General features: G+C 33.8%; 8 protein-coding genes across 8 annotated transcripts; 6 read left to right on the top strand and 2 right to left on the bottom strand.

Moving 5' to 3' along the window:
- Window positions 1–236: 236 nt before the first annotated feature.
- On the top strand, window positions 237–1,112 carry AYR1 (acylglycerone-phosphate reductase; the record flags this gene model as incomplete). Its single annotated transcript, XM_003686003.1, has 1 exon — window positions 237–1,112. One exon carries the CDS (start codon window positions 237–239, stop codon window positions 1,110–1,112), a length of 876 nt encoding a protein of 291 aa, XP_003686051.1.
- A 1,055-nt stretch (window positions 1,113–2,167) lies between these two features.
- SIM1 (putative glucosidase SIM1) lies at window positions 2,168–3,181 on the top strand (the record flags this gene model as incomplete). Its single annotated transcript, XM_003686002.1, has 1 exon — window positions 2,168–3,181. The coding sequence occupies one exon, from the start codon at window positions 2,168–2,170 to the stop codon at window positions 3,179–3,181; it is 1,014 nt and encodes a 337-aa protein (XP_003686050.1).
- Window positions 3,182–4,739: 1,558 nt separating this feature from the next.
- On the top strand, window positions 4,740–5,585 carry POG1 (Pog1p; the record flags this gene model as incomplete). Its single annotated transcript, XM_003686001.1, has 1 exon — window positions 4,740–5,585. One exon carries the CDS (start codon window positions 4,740–4,742, stop codon window positions 5,583–5,585), a length of 846 nt encoding a protein of 281 aa, XP_003686049.1.
- Window positions 5,586–7,226: 1,641 nt separating this feature from the next.
- Window positions 7,227–8,915, top strand: AQR1 (Aqr1p; the record flags this gene model as incomplete). Its single annotated transcript, XM_003686000.1, has 1 exon — window positions 7,227–8,915. One exon carries the CDS (start codon window positions 7,227–7,229, stop codon window positions 8,913–8,915), a length of 1,689 nt encoding a protein of 562 aa, XP_003686048.1.
- An 892-nt stretch (window positions 8,916–9,807) lies between these two features.
- RHO3 (Rho family GTPase RHO3) lies at window positions 9,808–10,443 on the top strand (the record flags this gene model as incomplete). Its single annotated transcript, XM_003685999.1, has 1 exon — window positions 9,808–10,443. One exon carries the CDS (start codon window positions 9,808–9,810, stop codon window positions 10,441–10,443), a length of 636 nt encoding a protein of 211 aa, XP_003686047.1.
- Window positions 10,444–10,764: 321 nt separating this feature from the next.
- PRM5 (pheromone-regulated protein PRM5) lies at window positions 10,765–11,268 on the bottom strand (the record flags this gene model as incomplete). The annotated part of the gene is made up of 1 exon (XM_003685998.1): window positions 10,765–11,268. One exon carries the CDS (start codon window positions 11,266–11,268, stop codon window positions 10,765–10,767), a length of 504 nt encoding a protein of 167 aa, XP_003686046.1.
- An 885-nt stretch (window positions 11,269–12,153) lies between these two features.
- On the top strand, window positions 12,154–13,332 carry HIS5 (histidinol-phosphate transaminase; the record flags this gene model as incomplete). The annotated part of the gene is made up of 1 exon (XM_003685997.1): window positions 12,154–13,332. One exon carries the CDS (start codon window positions 12,154–12,156, stop codon window positions 13,330–13,332), a length of 1,179 nt encoding a protein of 392 aa, XP_003686045.1.
- Window positions 13,333–13,539: 207 nt separating this feature from the next.
- NUP159 (FG-nucleoporin NUP159) lies at window positions 13,540–17,376 on the bottom strand (the record flags this gene model as incomplete). Its single annotated transcript, XM_003685996.1, has 1 exon — window positions 13,540–17,376. One exon carries the CDS (start codon window positions 17,374–17,376, stop codon window positions 13,540–13,542), a length of 3,837 nt encoding a protein of 1,278 aa, XP_003686044.1.
- Window positions 17,377–17,600: the final 224 nt, after the last annotated feature.

Raw genomic sequence — 17,600 nt, 5'->3', positions numbered from 1 at the left:
TCGATTAGATGATGGTCAAAATAAGTAGTCAGATTCTAAAGGGGGCTGTCTATTGACGGATTTTCCCCGACATCTTCAAAATACAACACCAAATGAATTTCAGATACATATAAAAACGGATAGGAATTAATTGCATTAGAATGGTTCAAGCGATTTAAATAAATAAATAATTGTACTATCTGCTTAGTAGTCCACCGGTATAATATATATACGTTTATTTAAAAATACATATACAAATGCCAAAATCCAGGACACAAGTTGCGTTAGTCACAGGGGCTTCATCAGGTATTGGTTTTAATGTCAGTAAACAATTAGCTGCCAAAGGTTACAAGGTCTATGCATGTGCTAGAAGAACGGAACCTATCGAACCATTGTCAAAGGAATTTCCAGGGTTAATTATTCCAACGAAGTTGGATATCTCAAAAGAGCTTGAAATTTTGGAGTTAAAGAAAAGACTGTCAGAAGATTTACCAGAAGGTAAACTAGATATATTATACAATAATGCTGGTCAAAGTTGTACATATCCAGCTTTAGATGTAAGCAACATAGCCATGGAACAATGTTTTCAAGTTAATGTATTTGGACACATTAATTTGTGCAGAGAACTATCCCAGTTCTTAATTAACTCTCAAGGTACTATTGTATTTACAGGTTCTTTAGCTGGCATCATTTCCTTCCCGTTTGGTAGTATTTACAGTGCTACTAAAGCTGCAATTCATGCCTATGCTCGTGGATTACATCTGGAACTAAAACCATTCAATGTAAGAGTGATCAATGTTGTCACAGGCGGTGTCGACACCAATATTGCTGATACAAGACCTTTACCAGAAAGCTCAATTTATAACTTCCCTGCAGGTTTAGAAGCGTTTCAAGGTAGACAAAAGATGGCTAAAAATAATCATCCCATCTCTGCTGAAATTTACGCCAAACAGGTGCTAGATGTTGTATTTAGCAAGAAAGATCCTGTCGATCTATACAGAGGCACTATGTCAACATTTCTGAGATATGTTGCCCAATTTGTGCCTTACAGTATCCTAGAGTATGGTTTGGTTGCTAAATTTAAATTAGGGAAAGTTTTTGAAGTTTTAAAGACCAAAACTAAACAAGAGTAAGTATTCATCTTATTAATTGCTAGATATATAACATGTAATAAATATCACTATTAATTTCGGATTCCAAATAAAAACAAGATTAATGTGATTAATGATTTTGGATTTTTTCGTTAACTTTGTTCATGTGATTTTATCCTAATTACGGTAATTGCTTTTCACTATCTTCAAATTTATAGTTGCATATTAGATTTTTTATCTGGAAACCTAATTCAAATGCTGGAAACCCTGTATGTTATCTTCTAGAGGTCTCACCAATCGCAGAATATTGTCAAAGCACTTGTTTGTATACATCTTCCAATATTGTATAACGATTTCCCACAATGCCAATGGATTACCAAGCTTCTTTTCAAGAATGCTGGTCTCAATAAAACGGTCTTGGCTCAGAAAATCCCGTACTCACTCGTTAATACTAACTAGCAATAAGTGACACGAAATATTTCTGGACCAAATTTTAAGGAAAGCGTTTGTGTAAGCCTTAAGAGAGCTGCTAGCTGTAATGAAATGTTCAGTTAGGTTTAGTTGTACTGACTCTAGCTATCCCAAATTGGTATTTCGACAAAAGATACACCAGTAAGTTGGCAATTGATATAATTTTCTTAGCAATTATCAGATGTAACTTGTAACTAATACTGGTTCTGTTAAACATGGGTCTTCATACTATTTATATAAATAATTGTTTGATGAAAAATAATTATTTTCTATATAAGCTGTCAAATAATGAACGGTATACATTTTAGAATCCCAATCATCATGTCTTGTTATTGCAATGGCAATTGAAAATATAATTCTGTAAATATTTTCTATAGAAAAGAACCATCGCATACTGCTTTCAATACAAACATATTTTAAGCAATGAATTTGAGGCGACAAAGTCTAATAATTGCCATATTGGCAACTGCTACAGCTGCTCCAGTAATGTGCCTAAATGTAAAACCACTATTACCGGAACCCATAAACACAAGAGAGCAGTCGCCGTCGAATACGTTTACGAGACTATTACCGTCACCAAAGGAGATTCTAGCGTCAGCTCTACACAATCTACTGTAGCCACTACTATGACCGATACTGTTATTCCAAGTATAGAATCATCATCTCTCAATTTGTTATGCCAGACTACGCCAAGTTCCCCTCTTTTGAGTAGTTCATCCAGTTCCTCAATCGCTACTACAACAAGCTCAAGTTCAAGATCTTCATGCTCACTACTATCCATAGCAGAAAAAGCAACTTCCACTCCAACAAGTAGTGGAATTTATGATGATTTAGAGAACATGATAGACCCCACAGTTAAATTTGAAGATGGCACAATCGCTTGCACGGATTTCCCAGTTGGTCAAGGTGTGATTGCTCTAGATTGGCTATCATTTGGCGGTTGGTCTGGTATTCAAAACCCATCAGATGATTCTACTGGTGGCACTTGTCGTGATGGTACATACTGTTCATACGCTTGTCAAGCTGGGATGTCTAAAACACAATGGCCATCCACCCAACCTTCCGATGGCGAGTCACTAGGAGGGTTATATTGTAAGAGTGGTTATTTATATAGAACAAATACAGACACCGATTACTTATGCGAATGGGGTGTAGATGCTGCATATGTTGTATCCGAATTAGATAGTTCCGTAGCTATCTGCAGAACAGATTACCCAGGTACCGAAAATATGGTAATTCCAACATATGTAACCGCAGGTTCCACTCTTCCATTAACTGTTGTCGATGAAGAAACGTATTATATATGGCAAGGGTCTATGACGTCCGCCCAATACTATGTAAACAATGCTGGTGTGTCGTATGAGGATGGCTGTGCATGGGGCACAGATGGTAATGGTGTTGGCAACTGGGCACCATTGAATTTTGGTGCTGGATACACAAATGGCGTTTCATATCTTTCATTGATTCCAAATCCAAACAACTCAGGCGACATTAACTTCAACGTAAAGATTGTGGCTGCAGATGACAGTTCCACAATCAGTGGTACGTATTACTGCGAAAATGGAGTATTTAGTGGTGATAACACAGATGGTTGCACAGTAGGTGTAACTAGTGGTAAGGCACACTTTGTTTTATACTGAATATGAGAAAAAAGATACAGAAAGATTCCTGCATGAACACACATACAAGTAACCTGAGATCGAATTCCATAACCTAACGATCTCAAATATATTTACGTAATATATATATAGTGACATCTTTAAATTTTAGTGACACTAATTAAATAGTCATTTATCGATCCCACTGGCATTTTTGTATAAAGTTAATTCTTCTCATGGCTCTTGCTTACATTTTTTCCCTTTTTTCATCACGTGGTCAAACAAAATGGCCCTTCCCGTTTAGGAAAACAAACAGTTTGAAAAAAATTACCTAATTAGAGTAACAATTTAATTCCTAATTTGGTAACGGTAAAGTTAACTTTTTTCGAAAATGTGACCAAAATGGACGATAATAATTTCCGTTTTAGTCCATCTCTTTTCATGCTTTTGAACAGAAGCGTTCTAGTCTATTTTTAGCGCCAATAATAATATGCGTCCACACACAACACACAGACACATAGACACATCGAAATCCATAATTAGAGGTAGGTTATTATCTATTAACTTCATGTATTTAATTTCTTTTTGACAAAATATTTAATGGGAATATACAAGAACCTCTACGGCGGTAGAACTGAATACTACCTACTCACTCACTCATTGAGCGTATGTTTCGGCAGTTCAGTTGTGTCTTCGCACTACTGAATCCCATCGATATTATTCTGGAACGAAACTGTAACGGGTTGTTGAATCATTTCGGGGAGCCTCTTACAGACCATTTATCGATTTTAACTAATGGATGTATACGAATCATTTTTGAAAACAACCATCAGAAAACACTAGAATAAGCATCTCGAGTTGCATTTACTTAAATGGGAAAGGATATAGGCCCATACTGTGTCAGATCTATACATGTAAGTATATATATATACATGCCTAATATTAACGTGAATGGCGAGACATTTATATGGTTATTCTTAGGGTAATATTAGCATTGTAAGGGTAGAAGTAGACAATTATCCAAAAATCACATAGTGCAAGATGTGATGTATTGCTTAATTATGGGGATTTCAAAAAAATTTCGCTTCCGTTTTAGTAACTACTCGGCTTCAATTGTTTAATTTAAACGTTCCTTACTGGATTTTAATGACTTGATCTTTAAATGGAAATATTTCGAAATTTATATATAGATACCTTAAAAATTTAGTTCTATATCCATCGTTTTGAAAAAGTTGAAACTTCAAATATGATTATTATAATTATTTATGAAAATATCATTCTAAACTTGCTACTCTTGGTTTTCTATTTGTTCTTATCTGCATCCAGCGTAAGTATTTGATATCCTTTACGTTTGTGTGGACTTAGCACACGTACACATATATATTAAATTTGTTTGATTTTAATAATATCACATTTGTAAGCTAACGGGCATCTATCATTTCTGCAGCAAAAACAAAAGTTAGTTAATCTGATTTGGAGCAGAATCGAGGCTTACCCTTTGAGACATACAATTCGACATAAGACCTTTCCATTTCACATTTACGTATCTAGATTACATATTTATACTTAGGATCAATATTGGCGAGAAAAGTATTCCAATATGGCGGATATTAGCACTAGTTTTAAAGACGCTGTGCTCAAGGATATTGGTATGGATAATATAAGTGATACGGATAAAGTACCTGATGATTTGTTTAATAGTTATATTAACTTAAAGTTAGAGAAGACCAAGAAAGAAGTTGAAGAAATTCGAATGAATAATATAAATAGTTTATCGAAGATAATAAACAAATGTAATAAGAATAATGGCATTTCAGAAAGTTTAATAAAACAAATACTAGGCATTACAGAAAATATCGGGGAAATACAGCATGGGTTAGGAAACAACGAGATGGCATTCTCAGCATCAAAGAAGAGAAGAATGGAGTATACAAAACCAAATACAGACGGGTCATCGATAATTCAACCAGGCCATAGACGGTATCAATCTGAAATTAATATAGTGCCAGAATACAGTTTCAGAGGCCCGCTGGCTAAAAATAATCCCAATAACTTGAATCAACTCGCCCAAAATACAAACCAATTTTCAAAGCCTACGCAACTGGCTCCGTTATCCTTTAACCAGACGCCAAGTCATTCAAGTTTGACCAGCGGAACGAATGAAAATCTGAATCCACATCCAAGTTATAACATCAATACCCAAGCTGACAACTCGACGATGTTTGTCTATCAAGAACAACAGAGAGGACTACAGCCTTCAACTCAAATTCCACCAGCACGTGACCAAGCTCAATTGAAATATGGGCATAGACGAACACATAGTGCACAGGTATTTCCTCAATCATATGTAAGCAAACCTTCATCACCAACAAGAAACGATACCGGGAGTTCATTGAAGGAAATGAATTTTTTAATACATACACCAAAACATCCTCCACCTCAATAACTGAAAAGTCCTAATCAATCTCTTCATGAAAAAAAAATGAGATAATCTAGGAGAAAAAAATCACAAAGATCAGCTCGAACTGAATTGGATATTTGGTTCACAAGATATGGTCTTGACATTTTGCACATAAAATTACCCATGCAATGAATTGGGTCGCAAGGATAGTAGGTTCCTCTGCATTATGCATTTATTTATATAGTTATTTATGTAAATATATTATTTGTTTTAGCTTATCACAATAAAACAGTTATATTTGAAGTATCAGAGCGTGAATATTTAAATGCTCTCCAGTCAGCAATTTGTGACACCATCAAATCAATACCTTTATGGGAGAGTCATTAAAAAGTTATTGGAAGGGCATGGATACACTATGGTATTACTGTCTTCAGCCCAAATGCGAATGCTGGGATGGGAGTCACGTGTAGAATAGCAGGGATCAAAAACATTCGGAAAGTGACACGAAATGATCTGAAGTTCGGGATATGTCGGGAGAAGGCGGCAAATAACGGGAAATGTTATACGAAGGATTATTAGAATTTTGGGAAAAACACTATTGATGGATTCCGAAATACGCGTTGCAGAAAGCCACTGTTCGGTTCCGAATTTATGGAAAAATCGGGAAAAATCGGAAACAGTTTTAGTCAATGCCGGGAAATGCCGGGAAATTCAGGCCGGGAAATGGTCGGGATCGGGAAAGATCGGAAAAAAAAGAGAAAAACCGGAAAACGTCGGAAACTGACTGTCACGAAGTTTTCAAAGTTTTGATTCAATCTCTCCGCGCTTAATGACCCCGCGGGTTTGTAACCATTTTACCAATAAAATTGTTTTCTAGCAAGTAAAAACAGCGTAGCAGTACCGTGTCTTTTGTTAGCTAGGCCCAGCATCTAAGACTTGTACATAAAAATCACTGTACATATTCAATTACTCTAACAAACAAGATGACAACGAAATAAGCAGATGGGCTCTTCTGGTATGTGACTGCTACTGCGAGGAATGTGTAAACTCTCAGATCCGATCTGGGCTGAGAAGCGGAAGAACAGTTTTTCCATGAACCATTGCTTACTAAAACTCCATAGCACAATACAGTTACCAACATATTATATGACCCGACTCCTGCTGCCCAGACACTGCGCTATTATCATTCTGCGGCACATGGCGATGGTATATAAAGATCGAGCATTATTACTTGGAAAAAGAAACGATATGTCGAAATTTACATCGATTTTAGCACTGAAAATATAACAAGAGGTTACAAGACACTCTTTTATTCAGAATAAATAACACCATGATGAGCGAAATTAATATGATATTAAGTATCATAATAAGGCTGTTTATGGTTTGATTATTACGTTCCCTAACTTATATTTAAATCTGTCATACATACTAAGACTTATTCTAATTGAGCAAACTGATATATATATAAGGGACGCCAAGATGCATCTTGTTTCAATTGAAAATGAGAACGAATATTAAATATTAGTATATTTACGATTTAGTCCTATCTACCTATCTATCTATCTATCTATCTATAAGATAAATTCCACAACTGCATATCCTATCGTATTAGGTTCACATACATTATTCTCCAATATAACATTAAAATTAAATTAAATTAAATTAAATAACATCATATATCAATCGATGGATTCAGGAACTGAGAGTATTTCATCAATGGATGATAGACACTCATATGGTTTGAAAGAGGCCGACCAAAATAGAAAATTATACAATGACTCAGATGATAAGAATGATTCAGTCACCCATAGTAAAGCAGACTTGCATGGAACGCTATCGCATACTAGAACTAGAGAATTGTCTTGTAGTTCGGATCTCGAATCACAACAGAGCCATGATATAAATAGCGAAAATTCAAACAAAGTACCACATTCTTTATTCACTTATAATCAAAAATGGATGATGGTTGGAGTCTTAACTATGTGCGGGTTTTGGTCATCCTTGGGTTCACCAATTTATTATCCAGCCTTAAAGCAACTAGAGAAACAATTCGATGTCGATGAAAATATGGTTAACGTAACCGTTGTCGTCTACTTAATTTTTCAAGGTCTATCCCCAACTTTCTGCGGTGGGCTTGCAGATCTTTTTGGTCGTCGTCCAGTTATCTTAACTGGTATGCTAATCTATACTGTAGCATCAATCGGTCTAGCTTGCTCAAATTCGTATGGTGTCATAGTTTTTTTAAGATGTCTTCAAAGTGCGGGTATTTCACCAACTATTTCTATTAGTTCAGGTGCAGTTGGTGATTTCACAGTCAAATCTGAAAGAGGTACCTTTGTTGGTGCAGTTTCAGGACTAGTTCTTTTAGGTCAAGCTTTTGGTTCTTTAATAGGCGCTGCCTTGGCAGCCTCTTTTAACTGGAGAGCTATCTTTTGGTTCTTAACAATCGGGTGTGGTGTTTCTATGATGGTCGCCTTTTTTGTCTTACCAGAAACTAAAAGAACAATCGTTGGTAATTTATCTATTAGACCAAATATATATATAATAGAGCTCCAATTTTTGGCTCTAAACTCTGTACAAAAAAGCTTCAGATATGATAATCCAGACACAGAAACATTAGAAGTAAATACATCCAAATACGATCCAATTGCAGCTTTCAAAATTTTAGCATCACCAGAAATTTTCTTATCACTACTCCCAGGTGGTATGATATTCGCACAATGGACTTTAATGTTATCTGCCATTTCTTCTGAATTATCCACTGCTCCTTACAATTATAAATTAACTATTATCGGTGTATGCTATCTCCCAGCTGGTATTGGTGGCTTACTAGGTTCTTTAATCACCGGTAGAGTAATTGATTATTATTACAAGAGATCATTACGTAAATTCGAAGAAGACAAAATGAATGGTATCATACCAATGGATGCTGAGTTCAATGCTATTAAAATACGTTTAACTGCCAGCTTACCTCAGATCTTACTATCAGTTATTGTTTATATTATATTCGGGTGGTGTTTAGGAGAAGGTGAACCTGTTGAAAGTATGTTAATTGTTTCATTCTTCTGTTCTTTCTGTACCATGAGTACACTATCGACCTCCTCCACATTGCTGGTCGATCTATATCCAGGTAAATCTTCCACCGCTACAAGTTGTTTCAACTTCATTAGATGTAGTTTATCTGCTATGTTCATGGGTTGTTTCGCTGATATGAAAGCTGCCATGACACTTGGTGGCACTTTCACATTCCTATCAGGGATTGTTTGCATTTCTATTGGGCTATTATATTTCCCAATGTATCATGGCATGGAATGGAGAAACCGCAGAGCCTTAAAGAGTGAACTAAAAGCTAAAGAAGTCATGGATACTGAATAATGAGATTGAATTCATTATACATTCACTAATATTCCATTATTTTTACAGTTTTTTTTACGTATAATATTAAAAATCTCCATCATTTCAATGAACTTAGATCATACTATTTAGACATAGACACAGACAGCATACATAATACTTAATGCATAATAATAATATCAATATTGATTATTTATACTATATTAACAATTAATAGTTCTATCTATTACTTGGAATCGTGATAACTCCTGTGGACGCTTAGATGAGTGCATTCAACGGACCTTGCCATGGAATTGAAATTGAACTTATAGTTTCTACGCTGAACAATCATTGCTGTTGTTGGACAACTGATCACTGACACATACATACTTCTGGTATGTCAACATTTTGCTGTTTCCTTGACGTCCCATTTTTTTGGTCAATTTCCCAAACTGTGCATATTTGGAACCAACCCAAAAAAGAAACGCGAAAAAATACCGTTTTTGGACAGTGTCTCGAGGCTGGATCAAAAAATTGAAAATTTGCTTTTTTTCATCACAGCCTTTGAGGGGACAGTAAGCTAATTCGAAAATGAAAAATATACTGAAAAATTATTTGATACACAAACAAACAAAGAAACAAAGACAACAATTTCTGGGTGGCCTCATTTATACAATGATTACTCTTTCAATGCTAATGTCGTTATTATTTCATATGATGCACATATCCTGATTTTTTGTTGTTTAAAATCTTTATCTTTTCAACAATAAACATTTGTCATTTAATGGTAACCTCTCATTTTAGCATTGTTTGGTAAATATATAAAACAATTATTACTTTATTACTAGTACTGTCATAAGCTAATAGTTTTTGTTGGGCATAAGAAGATACTTCTAGAAAGTTGTCCATATAACTATAAGTGAACCTGAATATCATGCTTTGTGGAACTAGTTCATCGGCTACGAAGCCTATAGAAAGGAAAATTGTTATCTTGGGTGATGGTGCTTGTGGTAAGACTTCTTTATTGAATGTGTTCACTAGAGGTTATTTCCCAAAAGTATACGAACCAACAGTATTTGAAAATTACATTCATGATATTTTCGTGGATGGGAAGCACATCACATTGTCATTATGGGATACTGCAGGCCAAGAAGAATTTGATAGATTAAGATCATTATCATACTCTGATACTGACACTATAATGCTGTGTTTTAGTGTCGATTCAAGAGATTCTTTGGAAAATGTGCAACACAAATGGGTTGGTGAGATAGCTGACAATTGTGAAGATGTAAAACTAGTATTAGTTGCTTTAAAATGTGATCTAAGAAATGAAGAACATAATGATGATCCGGATGGAAATAACAACAGACCAGAAGAGTTAATTACTTATGATGAAGGTTTAGCTTTAGCCAAAAAGATAGGTGCATTACGTTATTTGGAATGCAGTGCCAAGCAAAATAAAGGCGTCAACGAAGCATTTACCGAAGCTACTCGTGTGGTATTAACCACAGATTCCAAAAGAAACGACATTGAGGAAGAGAAAAGTGGTTTCGATTGTTCTATTATGTAAATTTCCAACTTGCAATTAAAAATAACTATAATCATAAAAGACAGAAAAATACCACTACAGAAATATATTGAATGAATTGTTACTATTCCAAGTGGGAATATAATATTATCAATATTATAAATAATATTTAAACCTTTTTTAAAAAGGTTTTGCATAACTTAAATTAATATCCTAACTTCACTAATATATAAATATAATTTATAAAAAGACATTACAACAACTAAACACCATTGAGTTTAACGTGGTCATTCCTTTAAAGATAGAGTAATTTCAACCCTTATATATCTTCGGCTAAGTTTCTCTGTAACTTAAATGGAAATCCTATTTTACATTGGTCGTAGAATTATTAATCTCATTTACCACTCCATTACTTGATAATGCGCTTCTAGAATGATACTTTATAATGTTTTGTTTCTGGGCTATTTGCATTTCCAAGGTCGGTGAAATGATCAATGGATTTCGTCTATTTTGCAGAGCTTCTTCGTCAAACATGCAAGATGCTTCGCTGTCTGGTTTAGTTCCAACAAATGGGAATTTCCTTACAATATCAGTCAAATTATCAACCGAAAGAGTTACTTTCTTCTTCTTTTGTTGTTCGTATTTTTCATGATAACTTCTAAAACTTTCTGAAGTTCTTTTCTGAGAATCATAATTATCAAATACAATCCATATTACTAGGAAAGAAATCACTGCCGCAAATATTGCCCCTACCACAATGAAAACCAAACCATTTGGTAAATCACTAGTTTTCCAAATGTATGGATTATCAAGTGAGGAAGGTATCTCGATTTGATGTATCATATCTGAATGACTTGTTAATTCCATGATATGAAATGAATTTCTTAAATGTTTTGATATTTGTATATATCTAATGCTACAAAAACCAAACTGGAAAGTATAGATGTATATATGCAGTTATTAAAATGTAATTATTCCAATATATAAAGGCACATTTTGCAATGTGACCAATTTAACAAGGTTTATTTCCTTATTTAGAATAAATATTTTTGTTTGTGTCGCCAAGACAGTTATGCTCATAAGTATATCCCCCATTCTTGACGTACGTAAATGCATCAATTAATTCATAGTCCACTATATAATATTGAACAGAATATATGTCTAAAATTATAACATATATTATGCATCATTTCAGAAGGAACTTTTGTGACACTTCGAATATGTTTTATATGCTGGAGAACATTTGTGACGCTATTTTTTATACTACTAAGTATTACATTCTCGAACCGATTAAATTAATTAATACGTAAATAGTTATTTTTCTGCGCGCCTTATTTACTGAACTCAGGGAAAAGGGTTCGATAATGATCGTATTTTCGAACTTATTATGTAACAGAGTCATTTCAGTATGTGGTCTACACTTTATTCTAAGCGAAATAGTTTTCGAAAATGAAATATTGTTAATAATTATAATACTTTTAATTAATGATTAGTGTATACATCAATTGAGAATTTAGATTGTTAGTTAGTCACATTGAGAATTTTATTGTGTAATGTATTATATGTTATTACTCATCTTCGCAAGATGAATGTCTGCTATATATAAAAAGTTTTACTTTCAATTATAATTGGAGATTCTGAAATTTATATCGAGGTGATCTGAGAAAAGTTTGAGAATTTCATAACTTATAAAAGACTAATACAAATCGAGAAATATATACTGAATCGAAAATTATTATTAAGATAGACACTATGACTTTTCATTTAGAATCAATTGTAAGACCTAAAATTTACAACTTAACTCCATACCGTTGTGCAAGAGATGATTTTACTGAAGGTATTCTATTAGATGCTAACGAAAATGCCAATGGTCCAATTCCCTTTGAATTAAGAGATACTGATTTGAATAGGTATCCTGACCCACATCAAATTGAATTTAAAACTTTGTTTGCACATTATAGAAATTCAAAGGATAATACTGCCAATGTTCCAGACTTGTCTCACAAGAACCTTTGTTTAGGGGTCGGTTCTGATGAATGTATTGATGCATTAATTAGAGCTTGTTGTAAGCCAGCAGTTCAAAAAATTATGGTTTTGCCTCCAACTTATTCAATGTACTCTGTTTGTGCCAATATTAATGATGTCGACGTCGTCAATTGTCCATTGATTGTAGAAGATAATTCATTTCAAATGGATGTAAAGAGAACTTTAGAAACATTAAAAAAAGATGATCTGATCAGACTTTTATTTATAACTTCTCCAGGCAATCCAACTGGTAAAATCATAGCCATTAAAGACATAATATATGTATTAGAACATTGGAAAAATGGTTTAGTTGTCGTCGATGAAGCATACGTAGATTTCTCCACATATTTTAACGAAGAAACTAAAAAGACAGAGTACTTCTCTGTTGCCAAGTTGGTAACTAAATATCCAAATTTGACTGTTTTACAGACATTATCTAAATCTTTTGGTTTAGCTGGTATAAGATTAGGAGTTACTTTTGCAAGTGAAGAGTTGGCACGTATATTGAATGCTATGAAGGCTCCTTATAATATTTCTTCAACCACATCAAATCATGCTATTAAAGCAGTTCAACCTGAAAGTCTAAGATTAATGGAAGATAATGCAAATGAAGTAAATAAAGAAAAATATCGTGTTCTAGAAGCATTGACTGCTTTGCCGTTGGTTGATGATCAATATGTAGGTGGCTTGGATGCAAATTTCGTTATGATCAGAATTAATAAGGGTGATAATGAGTTGGCTAAAAATGTCTACTTATCATTGGCAACACAATCAAAGGTTGTTATAAGGTTTAGAGGAAACGAGTTAGGATGTCAAGGTTGTTTAAGAATAACAATCGGCACCCCTTCAGAAAACGATCAATTAATTGCAAAGTTTTCAGAGACTTTATCTACATTATCGAAGTAGCGTTATATGAATTGAAATATATAAATATAGTAATCATATTTTTTAATTAATATTAAGAATTACAATAGTGTAATGATACTTTATCACAGACGTACAATTGTTTTTATATATTTTCATTTTTCCATGGAGAAGTTTAACGTTGCACAAACTATACATCGGCTGCTAAATTACAATGAGACAACCTTAGCAGAAATCAGATGCATATTTTTATAATATTTCTTTGAACAATATACCAATCTCTCTCTTTGTATTCATTCTTAAAGCTGTTTCGGAAATTTTTATTGATTCTGAATCTTTATACGAATTTAGTCCCAAACGCGAAACTGTTGAAGATTTTACCAGTTCTAACTGCTTTTGATTGTCACTAATAGAGAGATGCGATACATCCTGTCTTAGGCCTTTTATTTGTTCCAATAATGTACCACGGTTCATTGAATCAGATATCAATTTATTGACATAAGGGTTCTGTTTTAAACTATCATTTCTAATTGTGTAGACTTTTAACAAATTAGTCGACTCCTCAATAAGTTTTAATTTATCTAAAATATTCTTGATGGATACACGTAATTTGTTTTGAAGTGCCTCTTGATAGCAGGATAAAAAGTCTGATGATTTAATATTATCTAAACCATTCTGAAACTGATCAATGATGGATGTGACTTCGTTTTTAGACTCGATGATAGAAGAAATTTTTGAATATAATATAGATGCATCTTCATCACAGTGACTGACATCTGTGAAAATATTAGCCACATCAGTAGAAATTTTACTTAATATTTCAGTAAATGTTTTTGCTTCTGCTAATCTCCATGAGTATATATTTGGTAATGTCAAATCTGTTCTTTTTTCGATTTGGGCTATGGAATGATCTGATATAAAATCTTTTAATGTCTTTATGTTTAATTCTAATACCGATATTTCAGCATCAATGAAACTGCAGGTTTTTTCAATAGCTTGTAAATTAACATTTGTGGAAACTGATTCTAGTTTATCAATTAATGCTCCAGAATAAAAGTTACCTAAACGCTTTGGAACGGTGACCTTTGAGAGGTATTCCTCATCATCTTCGAATGATAACATTGAAAAATCACAGGCTTCTTTAATTATTGTTTGATTGCCAATGTCACATTGTCCGGCACATTGTACTTGCATGGCAAAATCAGTCATAAGCGGCTTGTCATTATTGGGAGAATCTGATGTGTTTTCAGAAACTTCTGCGTCATCATCAATCAATTCTTCAGGAGATGATAAATTTGCTCTTTCATTTTCGATGTCATCGTCTACTGATGGTGTTGAATTTTGTTCAAATAATTCAGCAGAATGATCTATAATATCAAGATTTTCAATATTATCATTCGGAATCTCAGTAGCAGATGGTGTTGCTAAATCATTTAACGAGGGCGAATGTCTATCCTCTACCTTTTCATCATCTTCCTTATTAACATCATTACTACCTAATGAAAATGATGATGTCGTAGGTTTATGAATTTCTGACGTGTAACTTGCAAATGGTGATAAATTATTTGTTTTAGCAGTTCTATCAGGAAATGAAAGCGCAGTAGAGTCAGTATCAATATTTGTTTTCTGTTTCAACCTATCTGTGAAGTTGGCGAGAGAAAATGTTTTTGGTTCATTCATTGTTTTGGTTGAAGCTACTTTTACATCTGTTTCATCATTAATGGTATCAGGAATATTTGAAATTGGCGTTTGATTAATAGTCGAATCACTCAAATCAGATGAGGGAGAGATGTTTTCGTCAGAAGAAATGGAAATACTTTGATCCTCTTTTACGTCACGATTATTTTCTTCATGCCCATAACCAGCAGTATCAGACGTAACTTCGTAATCACTTTTTATAGATACCGAGTCTGCTTCTTCGTTTATGTCCTTAATTGGTGCATTGTCTAGTGGGTTTTCTTTTTCTAAAACAACATAATCCTTCTCATCATTATCATTTTCATTTGCTAACTCAGATTCTGTTATATCAAATGATTCATCCCCTTCATTATCGCTTCTTACAGATTTTGAAGGACTGAAGGCTGTGATGTTAGAATTATTTTCAATTGATAAATTAGATTTCATTTGTTCTGTTGGTTTCAAAAATGGATTATCGATAGAATCAGAATTTCCTTTATTTAAAGATAATTTGGCAAAAGGAGATTGTTTATTTGATTCTGTCGATAGCTGACCGAAGGAAGAAGTTCCAAATAGTGATTTAGTTCCAGTGGTTCCAAAGGCAGTGCCGGCAAATGGTGATTTTTTATCAGTGGAACCGAATCCAGTACTGCCAAATGCTGGTTTGCTGTCAGTCGAACCGAATCCAGTACTGCCAAATGCTGGTTTACTGTCAGTGGAACCAAATCCAGTACTGCCAAAAGCTGGTTTGCTGTCAGTCGAACCGAATCCAGTACTACCAAATGCTGGTTTAGCATCGGTCGAACCAAATCCAGTACTGCCAAAAGCTGGTTTGCTGTCAGTGGAACCAAATCCAGTACTGCCAAATGCTGGTTTACTGTCAGTGGAACCAAATCCAGTACTGCCAAAAGCTGGTTTGCTGTCAGTGGAACCAAATCCAGTACTGCCAAATGCTGGGTTTTCAAAAATAGAATGTGATTTCACATTATCAGGCTGGTCATTATTAACATCTAATGATAGTTTACTAGAGATGTCAAGATCATCATCTGTGTCTAGCTTCAATGCTAGACTACTATCATCAGTTTTTTCTGGAGTGGGTAAATTATTAACTTTAGTTGCTTCTTCTATTGAGAAGTTTTCGCGAGTATGCAATCGATTTTTTAAATTATCAATATTATACTTACCTTCTTTCATTGCTTTGGAATCGTAAATACCATCTATTATTATACTACCGTCATCAGTTAAAATATATATTAAAGCCATTTGATCAATCTTGTCTACGCCCATACATGGGTCACTGATGACCCCACTAGATGATATATCAATAGCGATACCAATAGGGTTTGTATCATTGTCAGTTTCTTTATTGATTGGCAAAATAGCCCTTTCACCATCTTGTGACGGTTGTAAAACTCCACTCTCATCAATTATAGTCAATTCACTCGCACAAGAAGACCCAATTACATTCAATTGTTTTTTATCATCAATCAAACCATTTAATATAATGTTATATAAAGTTGGGACTCTTAAAACAGATCCAAATGCAGGTGTAATATCAAATGACTCTTTGAATGAAACTTCCGGAAGTGTGAGATCAATCACATACATCTTTTGATCATAACTGATTTCATCTTCTTCATGTAGTCTATCATAAACTTCATCAAGAACCATGAGTAACTGCGAGTCGCTTAATATAGTTACGTTTACAGTGCTATAGCCTTCATCGCAAAATTCAATCACTTCAGTTGGATAGTCGATCGATTGTTCTTCTTTAAATTCTGTGTTTGTTGCATCTAGTAATTTAATCTGTTTGGAGTCCTCTTTCGAAAATGCCAGAGCCAATTTTTTGTAAGTTATGTCAAATGATAGCACATTATCACTTATCTCTTTAAGTTCTTGGCCAGTTTCATAGTTGTAACATAATAACTTGGATGATTTTAATAATAACAAAAGTAAATTCGTAGAATGTTGAATTTTCATATCTCTTATTTCATTGCTTAATGTATGCAATAATTTCTTACCTTCTTGTATATTATCATAATCCAAGGAATATAATTCACCAGTACTACATACAAAAATGATATGATTAGTTGTGAATTTAACAAAAATGACATTCTCCACATCATCTTCCCATAAGAATTCCAATTTTATTGTATTTTCATCCTCAATTCCCTCTGCTTCAGGTTCATCAACAACCACAAACTCTCTTAAATTTTGTACCTTACCAACCACAATCTTATTGCCAGTGGCTGCAATATATAATTCTCTCTCATTCGAGATATCAAAGTTTTGTAATGACGCATATGGTTTATTAGATGTATAAGGTGGTAAAATGTTTTTCAAACCCAGCGCCTTAAAACCAAAATCGTCAGAGACATTTGTCTCTAGTTCATTGCTAATAATTGACATTTTACACACTATTATTATCTTTTAATAAATGAATTCTCTCAAAGGTAATTATTTCTGAATGTTAGGTGTACGTGAAACTCTAGTAATTTGAATCCAAAATGAATTTTCCTCGAAACCTACAAAAGAGTATAATGCTTAGTTTGCAATTGGTTTTAGCAGAATAGAAAGTAGATTTATAACACAAACTAACAGTTTGTGTAATCGTAATTGATAATTCAGTATTC

The sequence above is a fragment of the Tetrapisispora phaffii genome, chromosome 6, assembly GCF_000236905.1.
Source record: "Tetrapisispora phaffii CBS 4417 chromosome 6, complete genome".
Classification (NCBI taxonomy): domain Eukaryota; kingdom Fungi; phylum Ascomycota; class Saccharomycetes; order Saccharomycetales; family Saccharomycetaceae; genus Tetrapisispora; species Tetrapisispora phaffii.
This window is presented reverse-complemented; position numbering and strand designations above follow the sequence as displayed.